This window comes from Oncorhynchus clarkii, chromosome 13 (assembly GCF_045791955.1).
Source record: "Oncorhynchus clarkii lewisi isolate Uvic-CL-2024 chromosome 13, UVic_Ocla_1.0, whole genome shotgun sequence".
In the NCBI taxonomy this organism is placed as follows: Eukaryota; Metazoa; Chordata; class Actinopteri; order Salmoniformes; family Salmonidae; genus Oncorhynchus; species Oncorhynchus clarkii.
In genome coordinates this window covers 48,206,740-48,231,680 of record NC_092159.1, presented here as the reverse complement: position 1 = coordinate 48,231,680, position 24,941 = coordinate 48,206,740, and the positions used below count along the sequence as shown (strand labels likewise).

At 42.6% G+C, this 24,941-nt stretch overlaps 4 protein-coding genes across 11 annotated transcripts; 2 read left to right on the top strand and 2 right to left on the bottom strand.

Annotated features, from left to right (window-relative positions):
• Positions 1-285: 285 nt before the first annotated feature.
• LOC139364951 (UNC93-like protein MFSD11) lies at positions 286-5,933 on the bottom strand. The gene is made up of 14 exons (XM_071102224.1): positions 5,719-5,933; positions 5,361-5,534; positions 5,199-5,254; positions 4,645-4,752; positions 4,405-4,484; positions 4,202-4,298; positions 4,025-4,083; positions 3,676-3,835; positions 3,313-3,353; positions 3,150-3,215; positions 2,837-2,962; positions 2,513-2,687; positions 2,120-2,255; positions 286-1,927 (listed from the first exon to the last, which is right to left on the bottom strand). The coding sequence occupies exons 2-14, from the start codon at positions 5,454-5,456 to the stop codon at positions 1,766-1,768; spliced, it is 1,362 nt and encodes a 453-aa protein (XP_070958325.1). The 5' UTR covers positions 5,457-5,534; positions 5,719-5,933; the 3' UTR covers positions 286-1,765.
• Positions 5,934-6,162: 229 nt separating this feature from the next.
• Positions 6,163-9,319, top strand: LOC139364948 (serine/arginine-rich splicing factor 2-like). Of its 8 annotated transcripts, none has more exons than XR_011626518.1 (5): positions 6,179-6,781; positions 7,119-7,413; positions 7,903-8,044; positions 8,524-8,593; positions 8,998-9,319. XR_011626518.1 is itself a non-coding variant. In XM_071102221.1 (3 exons), the coding sequence occupies exons 1-2, from the start codon at positions 6,423-6,425 to the stop codon at positions 7,396-7,398; spliced, it is 639 nt and encodes a 212-aa protein (XP_070958322.1). In that variant the 5' UTR covers positions 6,163-6,422; the 3' UTR covers positions 7,399-7,413; positions 8,524-9,319. The 8 variants fall into 8 exon arrangements, 2 of the variants coding, with proteins under 2 accessions (XP_070958322.1, XP_070958321.1); XR_011626515.1 differs by having other exon boundaries at positions 6,179-6,811; XR_011626517.1 differs by lacking the exon at positions 7,903-8,044.
• On the bottom strand, positions 9,316-11,480 carry LOC139364950 (histone-arginine methyltransferase METTL23-like). The gene is made up of 5 exons (XM_071102223.1): positions 10,582-11,480; positions 10,257-10,361; positions 9,900-10,137; positions 9,730-9,814; positions 9,316-9,642 (listed from the first exon to the last, which is right to left on the bottom strand). Exons 1-5 carry the CDS (start codon positions 10,681-10,683, stop codon positions 9,483-9,485), a joined length of 690 nt encoding a protein of 229 aa, XP_070958324.1. The 5' UTR covers positions 10,684-11,480; the 3' UTR covers positions 9,316-9,482.
• LOC139364947 (bifunctional arginine demethylase and lysyl-hydroxylase JMJD6-like) lies at positions 11,041-21,497 on the top strand. Its single transcript, XM_071102219.1, has 6 exons — positions 11,041-11,397; positions 12,795-13,183; positions 13,303-13,589; positions 15,771-15,906; positions 17,051-17,189; positions 17,985-21,497. The coding sequence occupies exons 1-6, from the start codon at positions 11,269-11,271 to the stop codon at positions 18,114-18,116; spliced, it is 1,212 nt and encodes a 403-aa protein (XP_070958320.1). The 5' UTR covers positions 11,041-11,268; the 3' UTR covers positions 18,117-21,497.
• Positions 21,498-24,941: the final 3,444 nt, after the last annotated feature.

The following is a 24,941-nucleotide window of genomic DNA, read 5'->3' as shown; positions in this document are numbered from 1 at the left end:
TGGTTTCAATTTGGTTCTAATCTCTCACGCCTACCATAGAACCGTATTGGACGTAACAATGACAGTGAGTACAGTTCTCTTTTGTGATTGGATGTAGCCTCCTTCCATTACACAATAATTGCATCCCACATTGTGACTCACAGCGTCCCTGGTTGCTGAGCAACAAGGCAGCGGCGGGCATCAAATCCTCATCAGGTAGGACAAGGGTTGTGTTGTTGAGAAAGTATGTAAAGCATCACCTGTTCTCACCCCAGGTATGCAAAAAGGAGCATACAGACACGAAAAAAGGCTCAAAATAACAATTTTATAATACAAAAAACGTTTTAAAAAACAAGCGTGCATATCCTGGAGCCTTTCTAAGTAACTACATTCAAGTATAAAAAAATCTAGTTCATAATCCAAAACACAGTTTATTCCCTCAAAATCCTATTTATTGCCTCACATCCAATAGCTCTGGCTCTGAACAATCTTCAAACTCAGTTTTCATGTGCCACAGAACTGAACTCTACATTAAGCAATCCACACAATGAATGAAATGATTCATGAATTAGACTACACATTTTTGGCAAGGAGGAGCACAAACACTGTAAACAGTTTGATCTCAATCGAAATTGCATGATGAAAATATAAAACAAAAAATAAATGCTTGATGTTTGCAGAGTGCAAAAGCCATTGTTTCAATGTGAGTTCTAAATAAAACCATAGCCTTATAAACTCATAAGCTCAAGAGTTATTCAATGTGACATTTTAACAGAGCAATATAACCTAGAGCAGTTTAGACATAAAAATTCTGGTCTACATTTTGCAATGCACCATTCATCCAACAGCCATGCCATCATCCTCAATACACTATCTATGGCCTTTTGGATCCCACTTTTGACAAAACCTATGGAATACTACCGATACTCTGAAAGTGTGATGCAAATATTGACAAAGAAATAACATTTAGAGCATTGTTCAACAATTTCGTACAGATATCACTATAACAAAAATAATTTAAAATTGCAATAAGCTAGTGTATATGCGTCTTGATAATTTCTCCCTTTATGACAAATGCCATCTTACAAGACATCTAGATGCAGTGGAGTCCTGATAAATGCAATGGCTTGGGAGTATTCTAAATGTGTATACTAAACCTGAGCATGCAGAAGTGAAAAGTGTATTTGAATTTGAACTGATAAACTGCACTGCATGTAAACAGAGTTTGTACATATACAATGTGCGCTTATCAAGAATCGACTGTACTACGGTTTCTTCTTCTATCAAATTTAAGTAGTATAATAAGATTCATGTTGAGACTGGAAACCTTGGTATGAATAGCAGTCTAGCTGAACCTTAGTCAATGACTAGTGCACATTGAAACCAACCAGCTGAACATCTACATGAAGACAGAAGCACAGTGAATGACATTGAACATGAAAATAAAGGCTCCTCTGTGCACAACTGATTCACTCCAAGTAAATATACACTATTTAAGTGTATCTTCCACTTGAAAGGCAAAAATCAAAAGAGCTGTGAATGACTGTTTTAGCACAGTGTTACTAATCTCTGCTTATTGGAATCAATAGAGCTGTGAATGACTGTGCTAAAACAGCGTTACTACAGTCTCTGCTTATTGGGGCTGAGGTGGGCCAGTCAAACTGTCAGTTGAAGGATTCCAAAGGATAGCTAGGTTGATAGGAAGGTGTTACACCGACTCTTCCCCGGATGACCCGTCCAGCTGTGAATAGATCCTCTCACCGTGACCCCTTCCTCCCCTAGGATGTCATATGCTGTCATAGTCAGTGTCCCGTCGGCTAGAGACCACCACCCACTCAGCCACGAGGAAGGATAGCGTGCCCAGGAAGCCCACCACAACCATGATGAGCAGCTGCCAGTGCAGCAGGAGATAGTTACTGTAGAAGAAGGCCAGGGCTGCAGTGATGGACTGCGGAGGACAAGAGCACCAAGTTACACCACTGTAATACAGCAACTGTGGTTAGCAAGTATGGGGAATCATCAAGGGATATACCAAGCAAATAGCTCAATGTTATATTTCTTCAAATCATTCAGAGTAATACATTATCACCATAGGCCTACACACACAAGATGGTTTGCCGTCTAACAGATATCAATGTACCTGGACAAACTTGAAAACGGCAAAGGCAGGAGCGCTGTCCTCCCGGAACATGAATCCCACAATGCTCAGCAGTTGGGTGTTGAAGCAGCTGTCCCCCAGGCCCAGCAGGAAGCTGCACAGCAGAGCCACCTCAACACTGAACAAACAACACAACAGGTTAAGCAATTAAGGCAACGCCACGCCACCTCAACATCCCAGGTTAATACAGACATAAAACCTTACACAATCTGCAGTAACCTGATAGAGTTCAAATGCAATTATGCACTACTGCTACACTTAACATAATGCTCATGTCCTGACCTGCTGTATTCTTATGCAAAGTACATAGAATTGTTGTAATAGTAATCCATGGTCATTGTTTTATGGGCCAACTGAGTAAGCCCTGCTGTGTACCTGGGGGTGATGTATGCCTGCAGGTGTGTGCCCTCTTCTGGGGCAATAGGGGCATCACTGGCAATGTTCAAGAAGATCAGGTAAAAGGCCACGAAGTGAGTGATCAGCCCCAGCAGCACGACCGGGTTCCTCCCAAACCGGTTGCACTTGTTCAGCATCCCAAACACGCCCCCTCCTGGACAAACAGAGGCACAGCAGAAACAGAATCATTGACTTCCTCGAATCATCAGTCCCTTCCTGTCAACCACTTTATCTGCTTTCTAAACCTCACGTGTATCATGTGATCCGAAACAGCACTGAAGATAAAAAAAATGACTGACTCACCCAGGATCTCTCCCAGGCCGATGAAAATACCAGAGAGCCCGATCAGACTCTTAGCATCCTCCCCAAATTGAGTCATGGCTCCTATACATGTCCCGTATACCCCACTGTAAAATGTCAACTCTAGGCCTGAAGGTGGAGAAGGAGCAAGAGTTACACACATAGAACCTATGGTTACGCATTCAAACATACTCAATGTCAATTGAATATGCATCCGTTTATATTTCTATACTAGCATCCAATGAAAGAAGTTCCTCATATTGGAAATAGTCCAAACCGTTTTTTTTCCTGAATTAATTGGAATGAATTTGCCCACCTGTGTATGCTATGGAGATACTCAGCAGTAGCATCTCTTTAGTGACAGACAACTGCAACGCTTTCTCTGTAAGAAGAGGGAACATATCAGTCAGCTGAGCTCTGGGCCTTTGTTGCTGACATGACAGATTGAAGTAAGAAGCAACCAATGAACTCTGACTCACTGAAAGCATCCAGAGCCTGGGAACCGAGACCTGGAGTCGCTCTGCAAGGAAGAGAAATCCATAAATACATTTAAGTACAGCCTTTCCAGACATAAAGGAATACAGAATTATCCAGATTCAACCCAGGCCTATGGAGGAATACAAAGTACCTCACATACAACAGCAGGTGCAGAATGCACAAACACAATTTGTATGGCATATCTATTAGTATATCAATATTTTACATGTGTATGTATGCATGACAACATGCGTGATTCTGGTCAATAAAAGGGTAGATAAGGACATTTTTTCTCATGCTAGTTTACTCTAACGTTAGACCTAGACCATGTTTTCCATCCCAGCCTGTCTGCAGACTGCACTCACACGACGATAGAGGCAGTCTCTGTGGACTCAGTCTGCAGCAGTGACTCAGACGCCTCGGAGGGTGTGGCCTCAGGATCCGGCTTCTGGATCAGGAAGAACAGAAAGCTGCCCACCAGGCTGATGACCGTGAGTGAGATGAAAACTGTCTGGCGATCCTCATCTAGACACACAAACAGCACGCGTCAGCAACTTATGGCCAAAATGAGATTTCCTCATTGTGTCAAGGGAACTTAGGGAATGCTAGATACTATACAAAGGAAAGGGGAAAGGACTCATGAATCTAAGTAGAATACATTCAAAAGATATCTACATTGTTATAGTAAAAAGTTAACCAAAACTGATGACATACCTGATATGTGAACATGGCCATGCCAGGCAAAATAAATATACATGTTTCCAAAGAATAAGCTGCAAAATGGGATAGATACATGTTAGGCAGTCCAACACCATGGATTCAGTACCAGAGTAAAAAAGATGTGGTAAACAGTGATGCAATCAATACAGTTATGCTGATAAGAAGAAGTACCTGAACTGTAGCAAGGCCCAGAAAATACCACTGTTCCTGCCGATGGTGGCATCTGTAGAGTTGATGGTGAGTAGGTTCCCCTGAGCTGTCCACAATACTAGGCCACAGATGGAAAGAGATTGAAAGAGAAAAGAAAGAGGGTTATGTGGTGATAGGAAATACAAGACGTTAATTCTCAAGTAAGAATACCACAGTCTTCTTACTTGCAGCCGCTATTCCAACAACTACAGACGCTGTGTAGAAGCTCCAGGTGTAGGGGTGGATGAACATGGCAATGTATCCACTGATGGAAATAAAACATTGGACAGTATTAACATCACGAATAAGCTAATGAAAACAAGTACTTCATGCACACTCAGAGAGAATAGATAAATAAACAGTTCTGTAAACAGGTATTTGCTACAGTTGGTTGATTTAAAGAAACGTCAAAATAGTGTACTCACCTGTATACTAGTCCACTAAAGAACATGGACAACTGGGGTCCTATAACAGCCACTACTGAGGGAGCAATCAGGTTGGATGCAGAGAAAACTCCATAGATGATGGCCATGCTACATGTAAAGACACGTGTAAAAACGAATTAGATGATATTGCGCCAATGTAATACCACTATTCATAGAAAATATTAGCAACATGGCTAAAATTGCAGGAATTTATTCAATAAGGATGTGTTTGAACAACAAACAGCCTGGTGTTTGCCTGCCACGGGTGGTGTCATTAAGATGTCCATAAAGGCCAACAGCAGCAATTAAATCACAGACGAGGCCCTACAACACCACAGTCATATGCATGTTATTTACAAAATACTTCAGGAAACTGGGATATTGTAGAGAACTGAAAGTCAACTTTGTTGCCAAAACTGGGCAGGTTCAATTACTTACCTTTGGAGACCTCTTCGAGAGAGAGAGACAGGATTACAATTTTCCAACAGTTCTAATCTATATCATAGGAGCCATATAAGTCAAAGTCACCGTATTTCAGCATCACAATGAATTACCTTGTGTATCCACTCCCATGGAATTCAGTACTGTTGAAACTCTTGATCACAGTTTGCTGAAATGAGACAAACAATTGACACCATCAATATTAACGTCCCCTGTAGGTACCCTACAGTTGTGTGGCTTGAATTTGTATGTATAATTTGTCAGTTCAACCATACCTCTATATTGCCGCATGTTTGGAAAGCAGTAAACATGAACATGAATCCAAAACCCAGGATTATGATGTTCAAGAGTGTCTTTCCCTCTGGACCCATGCTTGCTGCAGGGTGTCACTAATATTACTTGACGAAATGGGTTAGTTAAAAAAACTTCTGAAGGGGTCCACAGCTCATCTGAAAAAGAACAGAATCAAAACAACCCTTGGTGGCATATCTGTAGAGAAAGGATGCTATGCTATGAATATTAGCTATTGTCAAGACAATACGTATATCTAGGTAGATATGCTACCAAATAATCACTATAGTAAGTATTTCCTTGCTTTTGTCTGTTTAGCCACTTGAGATGAAAACTATTTACCGAGTCGGGTGCTGCACTGTATAGTCCTTGTTTGTGCAAGCTAGGGCTTGTGGAGATACCATACGGACTCAAATCCTAGAAAGAATCCTACAATACTACAATCCTAGTATACGATACTTTTCTCCCGTCTAGTATAAAAATGGTCTTTGAATATTTTTCACAGTGAGTGACCAAAACTGTTCGTCATGTGAGATAGTCAGCTGACATTTCAAGGCGTACAGCCCAAAGCCAATTGGGAAACTGAGTTTATTTGCTATAGTCTCACGGCAATCTCGTTTCCGGGTCAAAAAATAAAAAACATTATTAAATTGAAAGTATTTTCCATTTGTGTTCCCTCCGAGTTATTTGTATATAATATAATATATTTTGATGCATTGAATTATGATTTTAAAAATTGTAATTTGAAGATGTGTTGCTTTTCCCTCCAAATAAATACGCAGCAGCGTTACTCTTCAACCTCATTCAACGAGGAGGAGCAAGGGATAACATCTCGTTCTAACAAATGGTCGGTGCTAAGGAAATCGTTATAAATTTGGAAAGCTATATTGCATTTTTTTAAGAAAAACTCGACATATTGCGAGCAGGCTGATTAAGTACGATAATTTTAATCAAACATTTTAAGCGGGTGTTGACCTTTCACCCACATTTTCTGGTAGTACCGTTGCGTGTTTCTTAGTTAGGCTAACTAAGGCCCTATCTGCAACATGAGCTATGGTAGGCCCCCGCCCGATGTTGAGGGCATGACTTCTCTTAAAGTGGATAATCTGACGTACCGAACCTCACCTGAGACCCTTCGCCGTGTCTTTGAAAAGTATGGTAGGGTAGGAGATGTTTACATCCCCCGAGATCGTTATACGAAAGAAAGCAGAGGGTTCTCCTTTGTGCGATTCCATGACAAGCGGGACGCAGAGGATGCGATGGACGCAATGGATGGTGCCGTGCTGGACGGACGCGAGCTAAGAGTCCAGATGGCCCGTTACGGACGTCCCCCAGATTCTCATCATGGAGGCGGTGGTGACCGTGGAGATCGTGGTGACCGTCGGCGTGGAGGTGCACCCCGGAGGTACGGGGGTGATGGCCGACGAAGTAGGAGGTAAGAGCTGAGCACATGGTTAAGTAGTTGCTCTAGCTCTCCTTCGATTGGGTCGTTTTTCATTGTTAGCTATGTGATAATTAAAAAATTAACGTTAGCTATGATGTATAGTGTTTGTTTAGAAACTTGAATGTTTTAACGGTACCTTATGGCCCTTGTTTCGATTATTTAGCGTCAATCAGCCACCATTACAAGCATGGTTCATTGACCTGGTAACTTAGCAGCGTTTTGAGGCCTTTCGTTTACAACTGTTTTTAGATAAGTGATAACTCGACATAACGAACTTACATTCGTTTCTCCTCACCAGTCCGAGGCGTCGGAGACGCAGCAGATCCCGGAGCAGAAGCCGATCTCGTTCCCGCAGCCGCTCCCGCAACAGCCGATCAAGGTCTCGTTCATACTCTCGCTCCAAATCTCGCTCCCCCAAGAGAGACAAGGCCAAGTCCCCGTCCAGGTCCCGCTCCAGATCCAAGTCTCCCAAGTCAAAGTCCCGTTCCAGGAGCCACACCCCTGCGGAAAGAGCCTCAAGATCAAGATCCAAGAGCCAGCCCAAGTCACCTGGGGAGAATGGAGCTGAAACCCCATAGATGACTGACAAAATGGTAAGTGTTGGGCAAGGAGATGGGACCTTAACACTACGTCTTTGAGGCGAAGTCTAGCGTTACACTAGTTTGTATGACTAGCATAGGGAGGGTGATGTGGGGATATTATGTGTGGGATGGATTTGCACTAAGTCTCCCTTTCCATGGTTATCTGTGGTTGAATAGAAGGGGGTTGGTTGTGGGATGTTTTGACAATGTGAACTGCTTTAAGTCTTTCCACCTCAGTGGTTATGCATATTACTGTAACACTGGGCATGGCAAAGAGGAATGGAAAACTCCCATATGGTGGTTGCCCTAAACCCACATTTGATGGATTTTGAGGGTTATTCCTTGGTCACAATTTTTCTGTCCTGCCCAATGTTCCAGTTCATTATCAGTGTAGAGGAAATTTAGGTCCATTCTTGCATTGTACATGTATGGCATTTGAGAATACATTTTTACCGTAAAAATAAAATGTTCATAAAAAAATCTGGAATTCTCTCCTCCAAGCTGCGGAATCCTGTTTGCAAAAGAGGAGTTTGAGGCAGTATGAGCAGTTAGTGAGCTGGGTGTGTGAGCTGTCCGGGCACCTGCTGCTGTGGGGGTTGCTATGGAGCAGGCCGGTTGCAGTCAGTGTTGGGGTGGTGTTGAGGTACGTCTGCAGGACAATGGACAGAAGCCTTGCATTGTCCTCCAGGTCATGCTCTCTGCTTTTTGGGGGCAAAGACTTGTGCTCAGGAGGGAACCAAGGTTTGTCTGACTGGTTTCTCATGACAAGATTTCTTATTTTTGTGAAGCCCGGGCGTCTCTTGACGTTTGGTTCCTTCCTTGAACCAAAAAAATTCAGCCATCAGAAATGGGTTTGCATAGCTTTTGATTTGGCTCTTTCAAATGTAGACTAGTTTCCTACTAATATGGGGGAAATGTGCTATGCACATGAAGTTGGCATTACATTGCCAGCTGATTACCCCATACATATGGCCTGGAGGTGTCTCCATGTCTATCTGAAGGGAGGGGTGGTAAAATTAACAAGTCATCGCAACTTCTTTTACTAGAGGTTGAAAACAAAATTGAGTTATATATTTTTCCAACACCTGTTTCTTACATCCTTGTCTTTCAAACATTTTTCAGATGAGATGCCAATGAGGACATCACACTTCAGACTGAGGACCCTGTCCATACAATGATTTCTGTGTAAAAGGTTATTATTGTATCTTGATCTGAAGGCTGTATTTTTTTTCTTTTTTTTTCCGTTTGCCCAGACTGCTTGTCTTTCATTGTGCAATGTTTAAAAATAAAAACTATGCTTAATGTGCTTTTGAGGTAAATGGGCTAAAACTGCTGGGATTTCAATTTGTTGGACTGCACGGCTATTTGTCATAGTGAAGATTTGATGGCCTAGCTTTTACAACTGTTATTTTGGGTTTCATGAAGACAGTTGTTATAGGGTTGGTATAAGACTATTAGAAGTTCAAATGGATAGGGCTTTTAGAATAAGTATGCAAAGAACCAGGCACGGATTTACTTGCAAGTCAACTTTGCTATGTAGCTTTGTTTCATTTCATTGTGACTCTAATCTTCTCTCCTGTATTTTTTGTGCACTAGGCGCAGTTGTGTAGCAGTTGAGTATTGCTGGTTAGCTGTTAAGGTGGCGTGTTGCAGTGCTTGGCTGTTTCCAGTGTTCTCCGGAATGCCCCTGTGGCTACAATGCTGTGATGGTGGCCAACTTAAATGGCTGCTACAAATTCACCATCGGTAGAATGCCTGTCTTTCAACAAGTTAAAATGTTATCTTATTCAGAGCACTAAGTATGGTGTGCTAATTTTGTTTAATGCATTCTGTCTTGCCCTTTGTGCATTCCTTTTCCCCCTTGCAAGAGTCTGTATAGGTGTCCAATGTGAAAGCTAATAAATTGTCTTCAAAAACATTTGGATTATCATTTTATTTTAAAACTTTAACAGAACACTACTATACAACTTAAACTATTTTATAATTCATTGAGTTTTGAACCATTGATCTTGTATTGCGTCTTGACTTTGACTGTGCCTTGCTGGTAGTAACTGAAGGATAAATTGACAATTGTCTTTCATTCAGCTTTCCTTGTCCTCAGTTATAATCATTTGTACAGTATGGCTTCCAGGAAGTGTTGACCCAGCTAGTTGATCTTTGTTGGCATGGAATTTCTCCAGTGGAATGTTGAGACACTTCAAGTTCCATTTGTGCAGCAATGCCTCTATGGACCAGTCGGCGCTGAGCATACATGAAGACAAAATATCAAAATGAGTAATGTTTACTTGACATTACCTGACAGCCATGGACTGGTCCTGAAAGGCATACCTTCTCTCTTGGTAAGTTGTCCAAAATTGGGCCTCAGGGTTTTTTCTTAAGAGGAAGGAGATGGTCACCAGGACATTTTCAAAATCTGAAAGTTGTAAATTCACAGTTGAGTTACAGATCTTGGCGATCTGTTCAAAATTTTCCATACTAACCGGTCAGTCTGAACTCACCTTGAGGCTCATAGAAAACGTCTGATCCCAAGATGATGTCTAATGGAGGGAGGAGCAGAAGGTCTGGGGAGACTTCTCCCCAGGTAATACCCACCACAAGCACATTGGGCAGTTCATTCACTTCACAGGTGCGCCTACAGTTCTCCAGACACAGTGGAAGTTCTGCACTGTCTGACAAGATCACTTTTGCCCCACACTTTGCTGCCACCACACCAGGTAAACTCACGCCAGCCCCAAGCTGTGAACAAACAGCAGTGCATTCTGATTCAATAGTTTGTTTTAGAAACAAGTTACACATTTACATGGTAAATATGTGAATTGGAGTGGACTATGAATTCGTTTGGTTCAGTAAATTACCTCTAGCACTGTTTTGTGCATCAGCTCTTCCCTATGTGTCCACACATATTGTGCTAATACCACTGCACAGGGCCATACATGCATCCCATATTGTGGGTCAAGGACCTAGTACAGAGGGGAGAAACAACATGATTACAGTTCACATGAATGTCAACTTCCATTGATTCAGAAAAGTCTGCCTGGCAGGATATATTCTGTACATCTCTCCAAGGAACTCGGCAGGCTTCAGGGCCAATTACCACAATGCATTTGTAGGCGAACAATATTATTTACAGGAACATCGCTGGTTCCAAATGGCAAAAGTGTAGAGAAAGTGCGCAAAAACCTCAGGGATGGAAACATTCAGCGATTGCTTCGGGTCTTCGTATTCTTCGAAAGTGAACGATTTCTGCACTATGTTGGACATCTCAGTTGCTCTGTTTTCCATTTACCATCCCAATTGTGAAAGTGAGAGTTAGTAAATCAATTCAGTGGTAAAACGTTACGTTTACTGTCATAAAACCCGTCTCTTCTAAAAAAAAAACAGACACGCTTGCGACTGTCTGCTGGAGGACGGGAAAACGTAGAACGTATACAGCCAATGACATGTGCTAATCACTGGTGGGAAGGCGTATTTTACATTTTATCCAATCGGTTTTATGGCTCGCCCTTATATGTGACCAACGAGCTTCCTACGGCTCACTGGGTGGGCGGGCTTCAAATTTTAGGGACCCCTGGTTTGGTTGCAAGAGCATTGTTGTAGTTAGCTGCTTAGCTAATTTCATCCGGGCAGCTTCCTCCTCGCTATTAAAAGTGCGCTTAGAGCAACATTTTAATTTTAAGGCCAACGTGTCGTGTTTCAGTAACACCAACAAAGTACTCGTATGAAGTTGCTTACCGTTTAACTTTAACTAAAGACTAGCCACTCAACTAACGTTCGCTTCACTATAGTTACTAGCAAGTTAAGCTAGCAAATGTGTTTGTCTATGCACCCCAGTCTAGATAGCTAGCTCAAGTGCCTAAATTCGCAGGAATGAACCATAAAAGTAAGAAGAGGATCAAAGAGGCGAAGCGGAGCGCCAGACCTGAGCTGAAGGACTCTTCAGACTGGACGAAACATGACTATTGCGAGACTTTCGATGTGTCACACCGCTCAGTGAAGGTAAACTGTCGGTAGCAAGCTATCCATGCTAGGCTAGCCAGCCATGTTAGCTCTTTCAACACGTTTCACCTTACAAAACCAGTGCGGTTGGTCACGTACGCTGCTGCTGCACTTTCAGCGCGCAGCGGACTTCATTGGCGCAACTGTCAACTCGGTCAGGCTGGACTCGAACGCTGTGCCACATCCCATTCCGTTAATTATTGACCACATTAGTTTGACGGTGTATAGTTATTTGTTTGTGAAATAGTGACATTGTTACATTTGTATTCCATTGAGGCTTACATGTGAATATTATATTAGCCTGTCACCACTAACAGGTAGCCAGCCTACTGACCCATGTTCTCAGACCCAATAGACAGCTGAAGGTATTTTGTCCACCTCGATCCATTGTTCATATTTTGTAAGACGACTGTAATTGTATTATGCCTGTAGGAATTATTGCCCTTGTCCTCAGAGATAAACAACTACCATGGTTAGGAAAGCCCATACCTTTTCCATAGTGCGTCCTGATAAAACACTGTTATATTCACACAATCACTACAACAATGTATGATTGATAATGCATTGATCTTACAACTTCATTGTTAACTGTATGTATGAAATAAGCCCAATGGAGGGCATTTTCTTTGCTCCATGTGGGATACTGGGTTATTGCCAAGTGGTTCAGCAGGAGATTTGTTTTCATCACAAGAGTTAAGAAGGGCTGCTCTGGGTTGCTAAGAATACCCATGACACTCAAAGCTTAGGTAGTTTCAAGAGTTGTCCTATATGTTAACAACTCATCTCAGCATTTTTGTTTCATTCCTTCCCCTTCTCTTTTGGGGTTGAATTTCTGAACTTAACCTCAACCTGGGGCCGCAGGTAGCCTAGTGGTTAGAGCGTTGGACTAGTAACCGAAAGGTTGCAAGATTGAATCCCCGAGTTGACAAGGTAAAAATGTAATTCTGCCCCTGAACCAGGCAGTTAACCCACTGTCATTGAAAATAAGAATTGACTTCCCTAGTTAAATAAATAAAGTTGACTTTCAGACCCCGTCATTCCATGTAAAAGCAGAACAAAAATGCCCATGACCCTTTGTATTCCCTTTGCCCCAGATCAAATGGTCTTCCTCCGAGTCTACTCCTTAATGTTCCAGTTGGTTGCATTGCATTCAAAAACAATTGATATTTTATTGTGATGCAGTTTTGTAAAACACTCAACCTCAATCCGTGAGACCAATACTATTCTAAATGACTGGGACGCATTAAGTCAGAAATGACTAGTGTTCCCTTCGAATTCAGTACAAAGTCATTTATATTGGTAGAAAGGTTATTAAAGTAGTCGTACATTCATGAAATATAGCCCTCAACCCTCTCTCTTTCACCCACACAAACTGACATGACATATGCGTCTCACAGGACAATGTTGAGCGTGTGGACACCCTGCGTCTCAGCGCAGAGGAGTTCATCCAGCGCTTCGAGAGGCCCTACAAACCTGTGGTGCTGCTCAACTGTCAGGACACCTGGCCCGCCCGCGAGAAGTGGACCATGGAGCGCCTCAAACGTAAGTACCGCAACCAGAAGTTCAAGTGTGGTGAGGACAACGATGGTTACTCTGTGAAGATGAAGATGAAGTACTACGTGGAGTACCTGGAGTCCACACAGGACGACAGCCCACTCTATATTTTCGACAGCAGCTACGGCGAGCACGCCAAGCGCCGTAAGCTGCTGGAGGACTACCAGGTGCCAGTTTACTTTAGGGACGACCTCTTCCAGTTCGCCGGGGAGAAGCGTCGGCCTCCTTACAGGTAAGCGCTATTCTCAGTAACATTGTTAACTAAAATAGCTGCAATGTTATTGTATGTTCTGTGAAGTTGAACTAACTCTAGTAACACCTGTCCCTTTATTTTTCTGTCTTTTTACTCAGATGGTTTGTAATGGGTCCTGCCCGCTCTGGCACTGGCATCCACATTGACCCGCTGGGTACGAGTGCCTGGAATGCCCTGGTGCAGGGGCACAAGCGCTGGTGCTTGTTCCCCACCCACACGCCCCGGGAGTTGATCAAGGTGACCCGGGACGACGGGGGCAACCAGCAGGACGAGGCCATCACCTGGTTTAACGTGGTGTACCCACGCACCCAGCAGCCAACCTGGCCTGCTGAGTTCAGACCCCTGGAGATTCTGCAGGGACCAGGGGAGACCGTGTTTGTTCCTGGTCAGTGGGCTACCGCTGACACTTTATAGACATGTCTGGTCTGTCTTTCACTTAGAATACTGTTTGACTGGAGAGAGAGAAGTAGTTTTAATCTTCAGCGATTTTGAATCATTTGTCAAGATCTGAAAAGGCCAGGGTTCAGTTAGTTAGGAAATATATAAAAGTAGGGCAGAACATACAATGAGTATGAAAGGTCTTTGATGAGAAGTGATATACCAATGTTATGTGCTGTGAATACATAAATTATAGCTGTGTTTATATGTACATATACGCATATATACAGTACCACTCAAAAGTTTGGACACACCTACTCATTCAAGGGTTTTTCTTTATTTTAACTATTCTCTACATTGTAGAATAATAGTGAATACATCAAAACTATGACATAACACATATGGAATCATGTAGTAACCAAAAAAGTGTTAAACAAATCAAAATATATTTTATATTAGCCACCCTTTGCCTTGAGGACAGCTTTGCACACTCTTGGCATTCTCTCAACCAGCTTAATGAGGTAGTCACCTGGAATGTATTTCAATTAACAGGTGTGCCTTGTTAAACATTCATTTGTGGAATTTCTTTCCTTAATGTGTTTGAGCCAATCAGTTGTGTTGTGACAAGGTAGGGGTGGTATACTGAAGATAGCCTAAAATAGTAATAATAAAAACCCTTGAATGAGTAGATGTGTCCAAACTTTTGACTGGTACTGTATATGTGTGTGTGTGTGTGCCATACACTCACCAGCCAGTTTATTAGATACACCCATCTAGTACCGGGTTGGATCCCCCTTTGCCTCCAGAACAGCCTGAATTCTTTGGAGCATGGATTCTACAAAATGGCGTAAACATTTGTTGCTCAATTGATATCAAGGGACCCTAACGTGTGGCAGGAAAATATTATCCACACCAATACACCACTGCCACTGGGTCCGTGGACTCATGCTGTTTACACCAAATCCTGACTGTGCCATCAGCATGATGCAACAGGAACCAGGATTCGTAGGACCAGGCAATGATTTTCCACTTTCCAATTGTCCAGTGTTGGTGGTCTTGTTTTTAGCTGATAGAAGTGGAACCCTCTATGGTCGTCTGCTGCAATAGCCCATCCGTGACAAGGACCGACGAGTTGTGTATTCTGAGATGCCGTTCACACCACTGTTGTACTGCGCCATTATTTGTCTGTTTGTGGCCAGCCTGTTAGCTTACATGATTATTGACATTCTCCCTCGACCTCTCATCCATGGGAGAGGTCACAGGACTGCTGCTGACTGGATGTTTTTTGTTTGTCGCACCATTCTCTGTAAACCCTAGACACTGTCATGCGTGTAAAGCCCAGGAGGGTGGCAGTTTCTGAGATACTGGAACTGATGTGCCTGGTACCAACGATCATACCAAACTCGGTCGCTTAGGTCACTCATTTTACCCATTCTAATGTTTAATCGAGCAGTAACTTGATGCTTCTCTGCATGCTTTATATAGTAAGCCACAGCCACATGACTCACTCTGTAGGAGCGATCCATTTTGTATGTAATAAACTGTCCGGTGATATGTAATGTATGTATTCACAGCTTTTCACTTTCACTATGTAGCTGGGCTATCCTAGCTATCCCGTTTCTGCTAGCTCTCTCCATGAATATCAACAAGAAGTGTAGCCGCCACCTTGTTTACAACCACACTTATTGTAGGGCTCAGTGATCGACATGGTTGCAGAGGTTAATCCAGTGTTACTGACCTACCCTAATACCCTGCACCCTCCTGTGTTAACTGACTGATAAGACAGGATTAAACTCTGTTTCCTTTGGATCTGGTCCACATTTTGAACTTTTCCTGTTTACTCAAGTTGGAGACCAGAGTATTAGGTCCTGATGTCTGAGAGAGTGTATGTGAGGGAGTGTATTTGTTTCAAGAGCAGAACCCTGTTGGACAGGCTGTTCTGTCTCCTCTGAAGATGTCCATCCATACCTTACTATTTCTGTCTATCCACCCACCTCTTCCTCCACTCCATAGAGGTCTTGGAAACTAATAACTAAGATTTTCATCAAAATACCCCGGACAGAGTTTGTTTTCTGCCATGTTAGAAGGTCAGATGTACAAAAATACACCATGGCCATTCTGTGTTTTCTTTTCTGTGGTTTGGTGATCCGAAACCTAATCCTGGTCATCTCTGTTGCTTGTTCTCTAGGAGGCTGGTGGCATGTGGTTCTCAACATGGACACCACCATCGCTATCACTCAGAACTTTGCCAGCACCACCAACTTCCCCATCGTGTGGCATAAAACTGTGCGGGGCCGGCCCAAACTATCAAGGAAGTGGTATCGGTAAGCACTCCTAACAGAACCCCCACAGCTGTAGGAACACCTCGTGAAAGAAGAAACTTTAAAATATTTTGACAGTCGGGAGGCTGTGTAATATGAGGAAAAATTCTGCACGCACTGGGTTTTGCATCACTGTTTATTTGGACCAATTACGATTTAGCAGGGGTGAACTTTCACCTGGCATCTTTAGAATTTTCGGATGGGAAGGGGTTAGTTTGGCCCATAGATGACCGAGATGATTACAGAGAAGGGGATGTGAACCTCTAGAACCCCCAAACTCATTTTTTCATTGTTCCCCTCTAATCAGGGACTGATTTAGACCTGGGACACCAGATGATTACAATTAATTATCAGGTAGAACAGAAAACCAGCAGGCTCCGGAACTCACAGGGTAAGAGTTGAATACATCTGGTCTATAGGATCCGCCCTGGTTCTGCCAATCGCACCAGGCCAAACATGTCACGACCACCCCCTCCCATCAAATCCAGTAGCTGGTCAGAGGGCAGCATTCATGTAAGATTTGGTTCTGGGCTTCCAAACTTATGGGAACCAATAAAAAGAGTGTTGGCAGGTTCTGTAAATAATGGGTCATGCCCGCTCTGGCACTGGCATCCACATGGAACCTCTGGGTACGAGTGCCTGGGATGTCCGAGTGCAAAGGCACACGTGCTGATGCTGCTTCCCCACCCACGAGACCCGGGAGCAGCGAGGACCAAAAGCCCCAGGCCATACATTGGGCAACATTTTCGGGGTCCAAAGGGGCACTGATTTGTGCAAAAACTACTGCAAATTAATTTATAATCTGGCAGCGTAATTTAACTTCTTCAACAATGTGTGTTATATTGTGATTATTTAACTAGAGTTTGATATCCAAGCAATGCATAAATAGTCGCCTCCTTATAATGGACCTTCCTGAAGAGATGTTTCAAATTAAATCATACTGCCAGATTGAGGTTTATAGTAGTTTTTGCAAAAATGTCACCCATAGCTACCTTTGTAGGTACCTCAATGGGAAAATACATTGTAGAAGAATGGCCTCTATTCCTTTGCATGGTCTTTCATGATAATGCTCTAATATATTTGCACCCAGATCCACAAACTTCCACAAGCAGGGTATTTATTTTCATGCATAAAATCTCTCTCTTAGTATCCTGAAGCAGGAGAGGCCAGACATGGCTACCCTGGCAGACAAAGTGGACCTCCAGGAATCGACTGGCATCGCCTCGGACAGCTCCAGTGACTCTTCCTCCTCCTCTTCCTCCAGCTCCTCTGACTCAGACTCAGAGGTACATCCTGTTCCCTCAAAAAACACACACACACAGTGTGACATTCACACACATGAATATACAGTAGCCTCCAACTCTAGGGACCCCTGAGCTGGGTGTAAGATAGAGGGCAGCAGGCACCTGTTCACATGTGGGCAGATGTCACGGGGTCTGCCACACATGTGCATGTGAAACGGCCACACATACTGTATAGCGCCACACGTCCCCTCACTCTGAAAGGCTGTAATGCAAATGTCCTGTCTCTCTCACTACTGCATGCAGGCAACAACATGCCTTGATATTACATTTAGAAGGCAGTCAGAGATTACGGAAGTCTAGATGGAAGAAATTACAAGTTACTATTGTTCCCTCTAAGTTGTCCTGCTGGATCACAGAAACGTGACCACGGGTCTTGGGTTTCTGGTACTGGGGGAACTGGTGTTGAATAGCTTGGTGGACAGCATGCCCCTCCAGTTACATATACATCCATATCAGGTTGGACTGTTGGGTGGAGGTTGGGGGTTACCCTTGTGTAATGGTTGGTAGGCCCTGCCTTCCCCCTGGAGAGAATATTCTGTTCTGCTGACTTGCGTGTTCTACTGGTTGAATAAGAACACTACTGTCATCAGATGATTGTCTGTATATAGCATATTAAATTGGTAACGGGTGTTTGTGAGTAGACAGTGTGTATGAGGGACAGTGACACCTAGTCCCCCCCTATTATGTAAATGGAATGTAATAGATATGTAGTATGTTCTATGTAGAGATGTATCCAAGACCTCCCCCACCTCTATGGTTTGCCCCTCTCCCCTACAGGCTGAGTCGGGCTCGGAGGGGGACGCCATGTCTCACAGGCGGAAGAAGAGGAAGACGTGCGGTATGATATCCAACGGAGACAGCAGCACCAAGGACGACTGTGTCAGCAAAGAGCGCAGCTCCTCCCGGTGACCCCCTCGCTCCGCCCAGCCTCGCCAAAAGGCCACACCCAGGGGGACTTTTGCATGAAGAGCAGCCAATTTGTTTGTTTTCATTGGTGTGTCTCCAAAGGAGAGTCTGGTGGCCCTCTGTCAGTCTGTTGGATAGATAAGAGGGTCAGCCTACTCCTAGGCTGTGATAAAGGAGATTCCCCCTGAGGCGTGGACCTGCTGGAGGTTTATCTGCCACCGCTCAGCTTCTAGTCAAATGTTAATCTATATTGCTGTTGCTTGTGGGGTGTGGGAAGAGCAGTATTTCAGTGCGAGGGAGGGGTGTTGACCTTTGGAGAGAGGTGGGCTGTTGCCTTGTTGTACACCAGGTACTGGGGCTGAGGCAGGGAGCCGGCTGGCCTGTCTCCTCTACAGTGCCATGGTCTTATGTTGCTCAGTGGGGAAAAGTTTTCTATTCACAGTGAGATGATGGCTGGATGGATAGATAAGTGTGCTTTGGATTGACTTCACTTTGCAGTACATGGGATGCCAGTTGAGTTTTATCATGGCAGAGTTGACCATCTTTAGATATTAAAGTGTACTGTGAGTTTTGTAAGTTGATAATGTATGACAGGGTAAGGGTGGAGGGAAATGCTGCTGCCTTAGTCTGCAAAAAAGCCACTGATTTATATTTTTTATTTAACATTTATGCTTTCATCCTCTGGGCTTCTTTTGCTAGTAACAGTTGAACTGATATGCATATGTATTGCAATCAAAACAGTTAATTCAGAATCAGTTAATTCAATTAAATGGTTAGCAAATGAACAGTCCACAATCCAGGCAAGACCATTTAACAGATCTAAAAAGCAATGAAAAGATTGCATAGTGGCATTTCTCTTTCATATCAGATTTATCTGCTGTTGACATCTGTAGTGCAGACTAATGCACACATGTCTAGTGAAACAACAGCTTTTTCAAGACTTAGCCCAAGTCATCCAGCAACAACTGTAAAGGCCAAGGGATCCCCACCTGACTTAGATTTAGCCGGTTCAGCTTGACATTCAAAAGCTTTACCTTTTAGGAGGAAATTGCCTATACTACACTCCCTTAGCTCCAGGTTGGGTAAGATGAATCACTCTCAGGTGCCACAAATGAATGTTGGGCTATCAACAACAAAATTCCACCCAAGAAACAACAACAATATTGCCTGGTTATGTAATGTTTCTATTACTTTAATTATTATATATATTTTTTTTAACCTTTATTTAGCTAGGCAAGTCGGTTAAAAACAAACTCTTATTTACAATGACGGCCTACCCTGGCCAAACCCGGACGATGCTGGGCCAATTGTTCGCCGCCCTATGGTACTCCCAATCATGGCCAGATGTGATACAGCCTGGATACGAATCAGGGACTGTAGTGATGCCTCTTGCACTGAGATGCAGTGCCTTAGACCGCTGCACCACTCGGGATTAATTTAATTACATATGGGTTACTCACACAATTTTCAAATTTGTATGATAACAATTGTTATTGTCTCTCGTAAAAGTGAGCCCGTTGCTGCTATATTAATCAACATTTTAAGATGAATGAAATCAAACTATTCAAATAATTTGACATTACACGGCTATACTGTAGATCAGGGGCGTCAATTGAAAAAAAATATTCCGATCTAAATTGACATGCCTAAAACCAAATCGAAACTGCGTAGAAATTATAGTGGACATAATTTATAGTCTCTAAACTCTGTCCAGCTTGTTAACAGTCATCGAAATGAAAGCTCGACCGTTTGGGCACATAGAAAATTTGATGGATAGAGAACTATTTTTTGCCAATTTTGCCAGCAAAGAATATAACCAATACAAGTGGACCTCAGTGAAGACAGAATGTGGCCCTTTGGGGCAAAATGAGTATAACACCCCTGTTGTAGATGCTGGTTTCCCAGACCCAAATCATGCCTATTCCTGGTCCAAAAAGCACTTTCAGAGAAGTCAATCATGGATGCGTTTTAGTCCAAGATTAGAATTAACCTCTTTCCAGGAAAGGAGCCCTGGGTGTTTGATCTTGTGTTCTCATTCCGAGACCCCATTTTATATTCTCCATCACATACAGAAGGGGGCACCAATGCCAGAGTTCTCACACTAGCTTGGCACTAGTGTGTGGGGGTTACAGTCCAGAAGATACAGTTGTGTTAAAAGTAGAAATGAGGGCTGGCACAGGGAAAAGTTTAAACATATTGTAGGCCTTGTAGTTCCACATCTTGATCTTATTTCTCTGTGTAGTACAGCTAAGGGGGTTTGTGAAATGTTGCAAATACATTTTATGTGAGGGGATAGGTAGATATTTTGGACAGTCTAAATTCATGGTTCTTTCCAAGTGGCTTCTAGGTTATGTGGCATATGCTGCTCTACAATGATTCAACTGCTTTGTATTTCGTTAGTGTAAATTCAAACAAAAGCAACTAGCTAATACATTACTGTTATTCAGCAAATACAAGTTAATGGTTTGAATGCAGATTCTGCGTGTATAACTTTGTTCTGTGGGGTTAACATGGAGTCAAGTGAATACTGTTTTTTTGTGCTTTAAAAATGTGGCTTTGTCATCTAAAATGATTGAAAGTACTTTGAAATATGTGAATTGCTGTATGTCTGTGCAGTAGGTGTTTTCCACTGTCTTTAGACAAAAGTGCCTATAAGCACCAATTGATACTGTCATTGGCCTGCAGATGAGAGGTTGTGTTGCTACTTGTGGTCAATGCGTCTGGTGTTTGCGCTGTTTTTAACCCATTAGGTGCTCATGTCAAGCATTTAGCACTATTACGGTCCCTGGGGTCGGTCACATAGTGCCTTGGATCCGATGAGGGAATGGTGAGAACCAGGAGCCTATGTGGGTACAACTCAGTGGTCTAATGTGGCTTCCTTTGGTCAACCTCTTCCCTTCAGCCGCACTGATCCAAATCTCCAGGACTGGAAAAAGGAAGCCCTCTATTAGGGTTCCGTCAAATTGCTTTCACCTGTCCTGTCTGGCCAGATCAGGGCTTTCACCTGTCCTGTCTGGCCAGATCAGGGCTTTCACCTGTCCTGTCTGGCCAGATCAGGGCTTTCACCTGTCCTGTCTGGCCAGATCAGGGCTTTCACCTATCCTGTCTGGCCAGATCAGGGCTTTCACCTATCCTGTCTGGCCAGATCAGGGCTTTCACCTGTCCTGTCTGGCCAGATCAGGGCTTTCACCTGTCCTGTCTGGCCAGATCAGGGCTTTCACCTGTCCTGTCTGGCCAGATCAGGGCTTTCACCTATCCTGTCTGGCCAGATCAGGGCAGATAAAGGAGAATGATGAGAGGAAGCAATTTTAAAATATTTAGATGTACACCCAGACATACCTTGACGCTAACCAGATCAAAGTTAATAAATTATTTTTTCATGCAGCAACGTGTTAATGTTTCATTCTACTTATCCATAGTTTCATCCATAGTTTCATCCCAATTTATCAGAATCCCTTTACAGATTGTTTATAGATTCTCAACTAAATCAATAAATTGTTCAACTAACTATCCAAAAACATTGGCCTACCCTTAGCCCTTACCTTAACCCCATATCAGTAGTGTTGCATTTGTTAGTTTTAGTATCTGTAAGATTACTAAACTGGTACCTGTGATGGTAGTTGCCAAAGCAAACCCTAGTGAATCATAAATACTGAGGAAGCAGTACGTCACTAGTATGGCTGGCTGGAATCTGCCTGTGATAGTGTCAAATTGGGCAGGGCATTTGGCAATGGGATATTCAGTGATCTGAGTACACACAGTTTGTTTTCATGGACATTGTGAACATCATAAGGGTAATACAGTGCCTTCAGAAAGTATTCACACCCCTTGACTTTTTCCACATTTTGTTGTTACAGCCTGAATTTAAAATGGATTACATTTACATGTGTTTGTGACTGGCCTACACACAATACCCTGTAATGTCAAAGTGGATTTATGTTTTCAAAATCTTTACAAATTAATTAAAAAAAATGGAAAGCTGAAATGTCTTGTCATAAATATTCAGACCCTTTTATTATGGCAATCCTTAATTTCAGGAGGAAAACAGTGACTATCTAATTTCTGTAACCTACACAGATTCAAGACCCGGGAGGTTTTCCAATGCATTGCAAAGAAGGGCACCTATTGGTAGGTTGGAGCATTTAATTTTTTTTTTTTTAAATGTCATTGAAAATCGCTTTGAGCATGGGGAAGTTATTAATTACACTTTAGACGGTGTATTAATAAACCCAGTCAATACAAATATACTGTACAGGCTTCCTTCCTAATTGAGTTGCCGGAGAGGAAGGAAACCACTCAGGGATTTCGCCAAGAGGCCAATGGCGACTTTAAAACCCCCTAGAGTCTATTGACACACCGGTGTGTCAATCTAAGTAACATAATACAAAAATCCCCATCAAAATCTGTCAGGTTAAGCTAGAGAGATGTTTTTTTTCCATGGGCTGCATCTCAGTCCACTGCATCCACCTATGTGGCCCTTCCACATTTGCGGTTGAAAGTGTCAGAGCTACAGCGCAGTTTATCAGACCAGAAAACATCTGTAGCATCTGAATGGTTTGGCCTACAACCAATGTTCCCTCTAATTGTTTTCAGCACTGAGCAAATTTCAGGTCTGCTGAGTGCAAACTTGAACATTGTGAAAGTTCTGTGCAACTTCCAGCACGCGTTTACTGTGAACACTGAGGCTGTAATCAAGTAGGCTACTGTGGCTATTTGATCATAATGTAGGCCTACCAGAGTGGCCTATCATCAGAAACAATGGAGAAAATGCATCCTGTAACATTTTAACATGGAAATAGGTATCATTCAGCCTACAGTAGTAGCCAATGTGTAGTGTTCATTGTAGGCCTATATTCCATGTGACTTGAAAAAAAAAACATGCAGAGCATGACATGAATCTTTTTAATGTCCTTCAGACAAGGATGTGACTGAAAATGTTGTGCTGTTTGATGCAAGGAACCACTTTACAAAATAAAATGCATCATTATTACCATACCGTTATTACAGAGAATTAGACAAATTATGCTACCCTCTGCCTATTGGCTACTTAGTTTATTCAACCGTGTCTGAAAATACAACACTGCCCCTTTAAGACAAGAACAAAGCTATTTACTTGACTCACTTTTCAAAGATTACTAGAAATGCACACGTGTTGTGTTCTTGTAGGAAGTAATCACTCCCCCATTTCAAATCATCTATAACTGAGCTAATAACTCACTATCAAATGGTATGAACAAATGTGCACACGTGGCTACATGTAGCTCTTGCTTAAATCTCAAAACAAGCACATCTACTCATGACCGCTCGTGAATTATTTCTGCCACCGACATACAGGAAAACGGTTCCAAATTAACAACATTGTTACGTACTCCACCACTCATGTTATCTACATGATTAAATATCCATGTGGGTTGTGTTATGTAGGTAAAACCTCTCGTTCTCTAAAACAGAATCAGTGAACATAAAAGTTAAATCATTAGAAACGACATGGACGAGACAGCCTGCAGGGAGGAGGTGAGGGCTCTCGGAGTGTGGTTTCAGGAAAATAACCTCAGACTCAACATCAACAAAACAAAGGAGATGATCGTGGACTTCAGGAAACAGCAGAGGGAGCACCCCCTATCCACCGACAAGACAGCAGTGGACAAGGTGGAAAGTTTTAAGTTCCTCGGTGTACATATCACTGACAAACTGAAATGGTCCCCGCACACAGACAATGTGGTGAAGACGGCGCAACAGCGCCTCTTCTACCTCAGGAGGCTGAAGAAATTTGGCTTGTCACCTAAAACCCTCACAAACTTTTACAGATGCACAATTGAGAGCATCCTGTCGGGCTGTATCACTGCCTGGTTCAGCAACTGCACTGCCCATAACTGCAGGGCTCTCCAGAGGGTGGTGCGGTCTGCACAACACATCACTGGGGGAGGTGGATATAAATAATACTCTGAGCAAAAGATAATGTTTTGGGATTTTCACCCTCCAGAAATGATTCCTGAAAGGTCTTATGAAATGACCATGCATGTTATGTTGTAAATGTGAACATGAATTAATGCCATCACTTCATTTTACTCTTAATGTTTTTTCTTGCACTGTACCAAATGATTTATGAAAATCTACTTGTCCTCATTGTGGTTTTATAGACGTGTATAATACGTTTTATGTTCAGACTTTATTAGAATAGTTATGAAATGCACATTGTTATATTTTGTAACACTTGCTTATTTTCCCCCGACTCCAACCACATTTTATGCATTGGACCGATGTGGATGGAGCAATGTCTACATAAGGGTACAAATTGTAAAACCCTCACAAAAGCTCTGATGAAGGCCTTGAGGCCGATACGTAAAGCTTAATTAATAAAGAGCAGCGATACTAGCAAGAGCGGTGTGCAGGTTTCTTCTTTTTTCTCACCTATCAGCTGGTTCATTCCTACAATGTGGTGCCTTTTGGACCTCATAACTTTTGGAAGAAAAAAATAAATGCAAGTATTCTACCAGAAAAAGGAAATGTTTGACTTTTCTAAAAAACATATTGGTCAAGCTCAGGCACCTAATTTTTTGGGGTGCATTTTCCAACCTGTAAAGTGCATAATCCTAAAAGGGTGGAAATTTGGAGCCTAGAGCTATTAACCATAGCTCTGCGAGTGAGAAAGATTGAGCTAGCATAATGGTGACCACTTGGAACAGGATTTTAACTTCTCTATCAAACATTTTTTAACATTTAGAAATTTTGCTACATTTCTCTATAATTTAGCCCAACAGGGTGGAAATGTATGATACATAACATGAAATGTGGAAAAATATATACAACTGAGTGTTTATATTTATT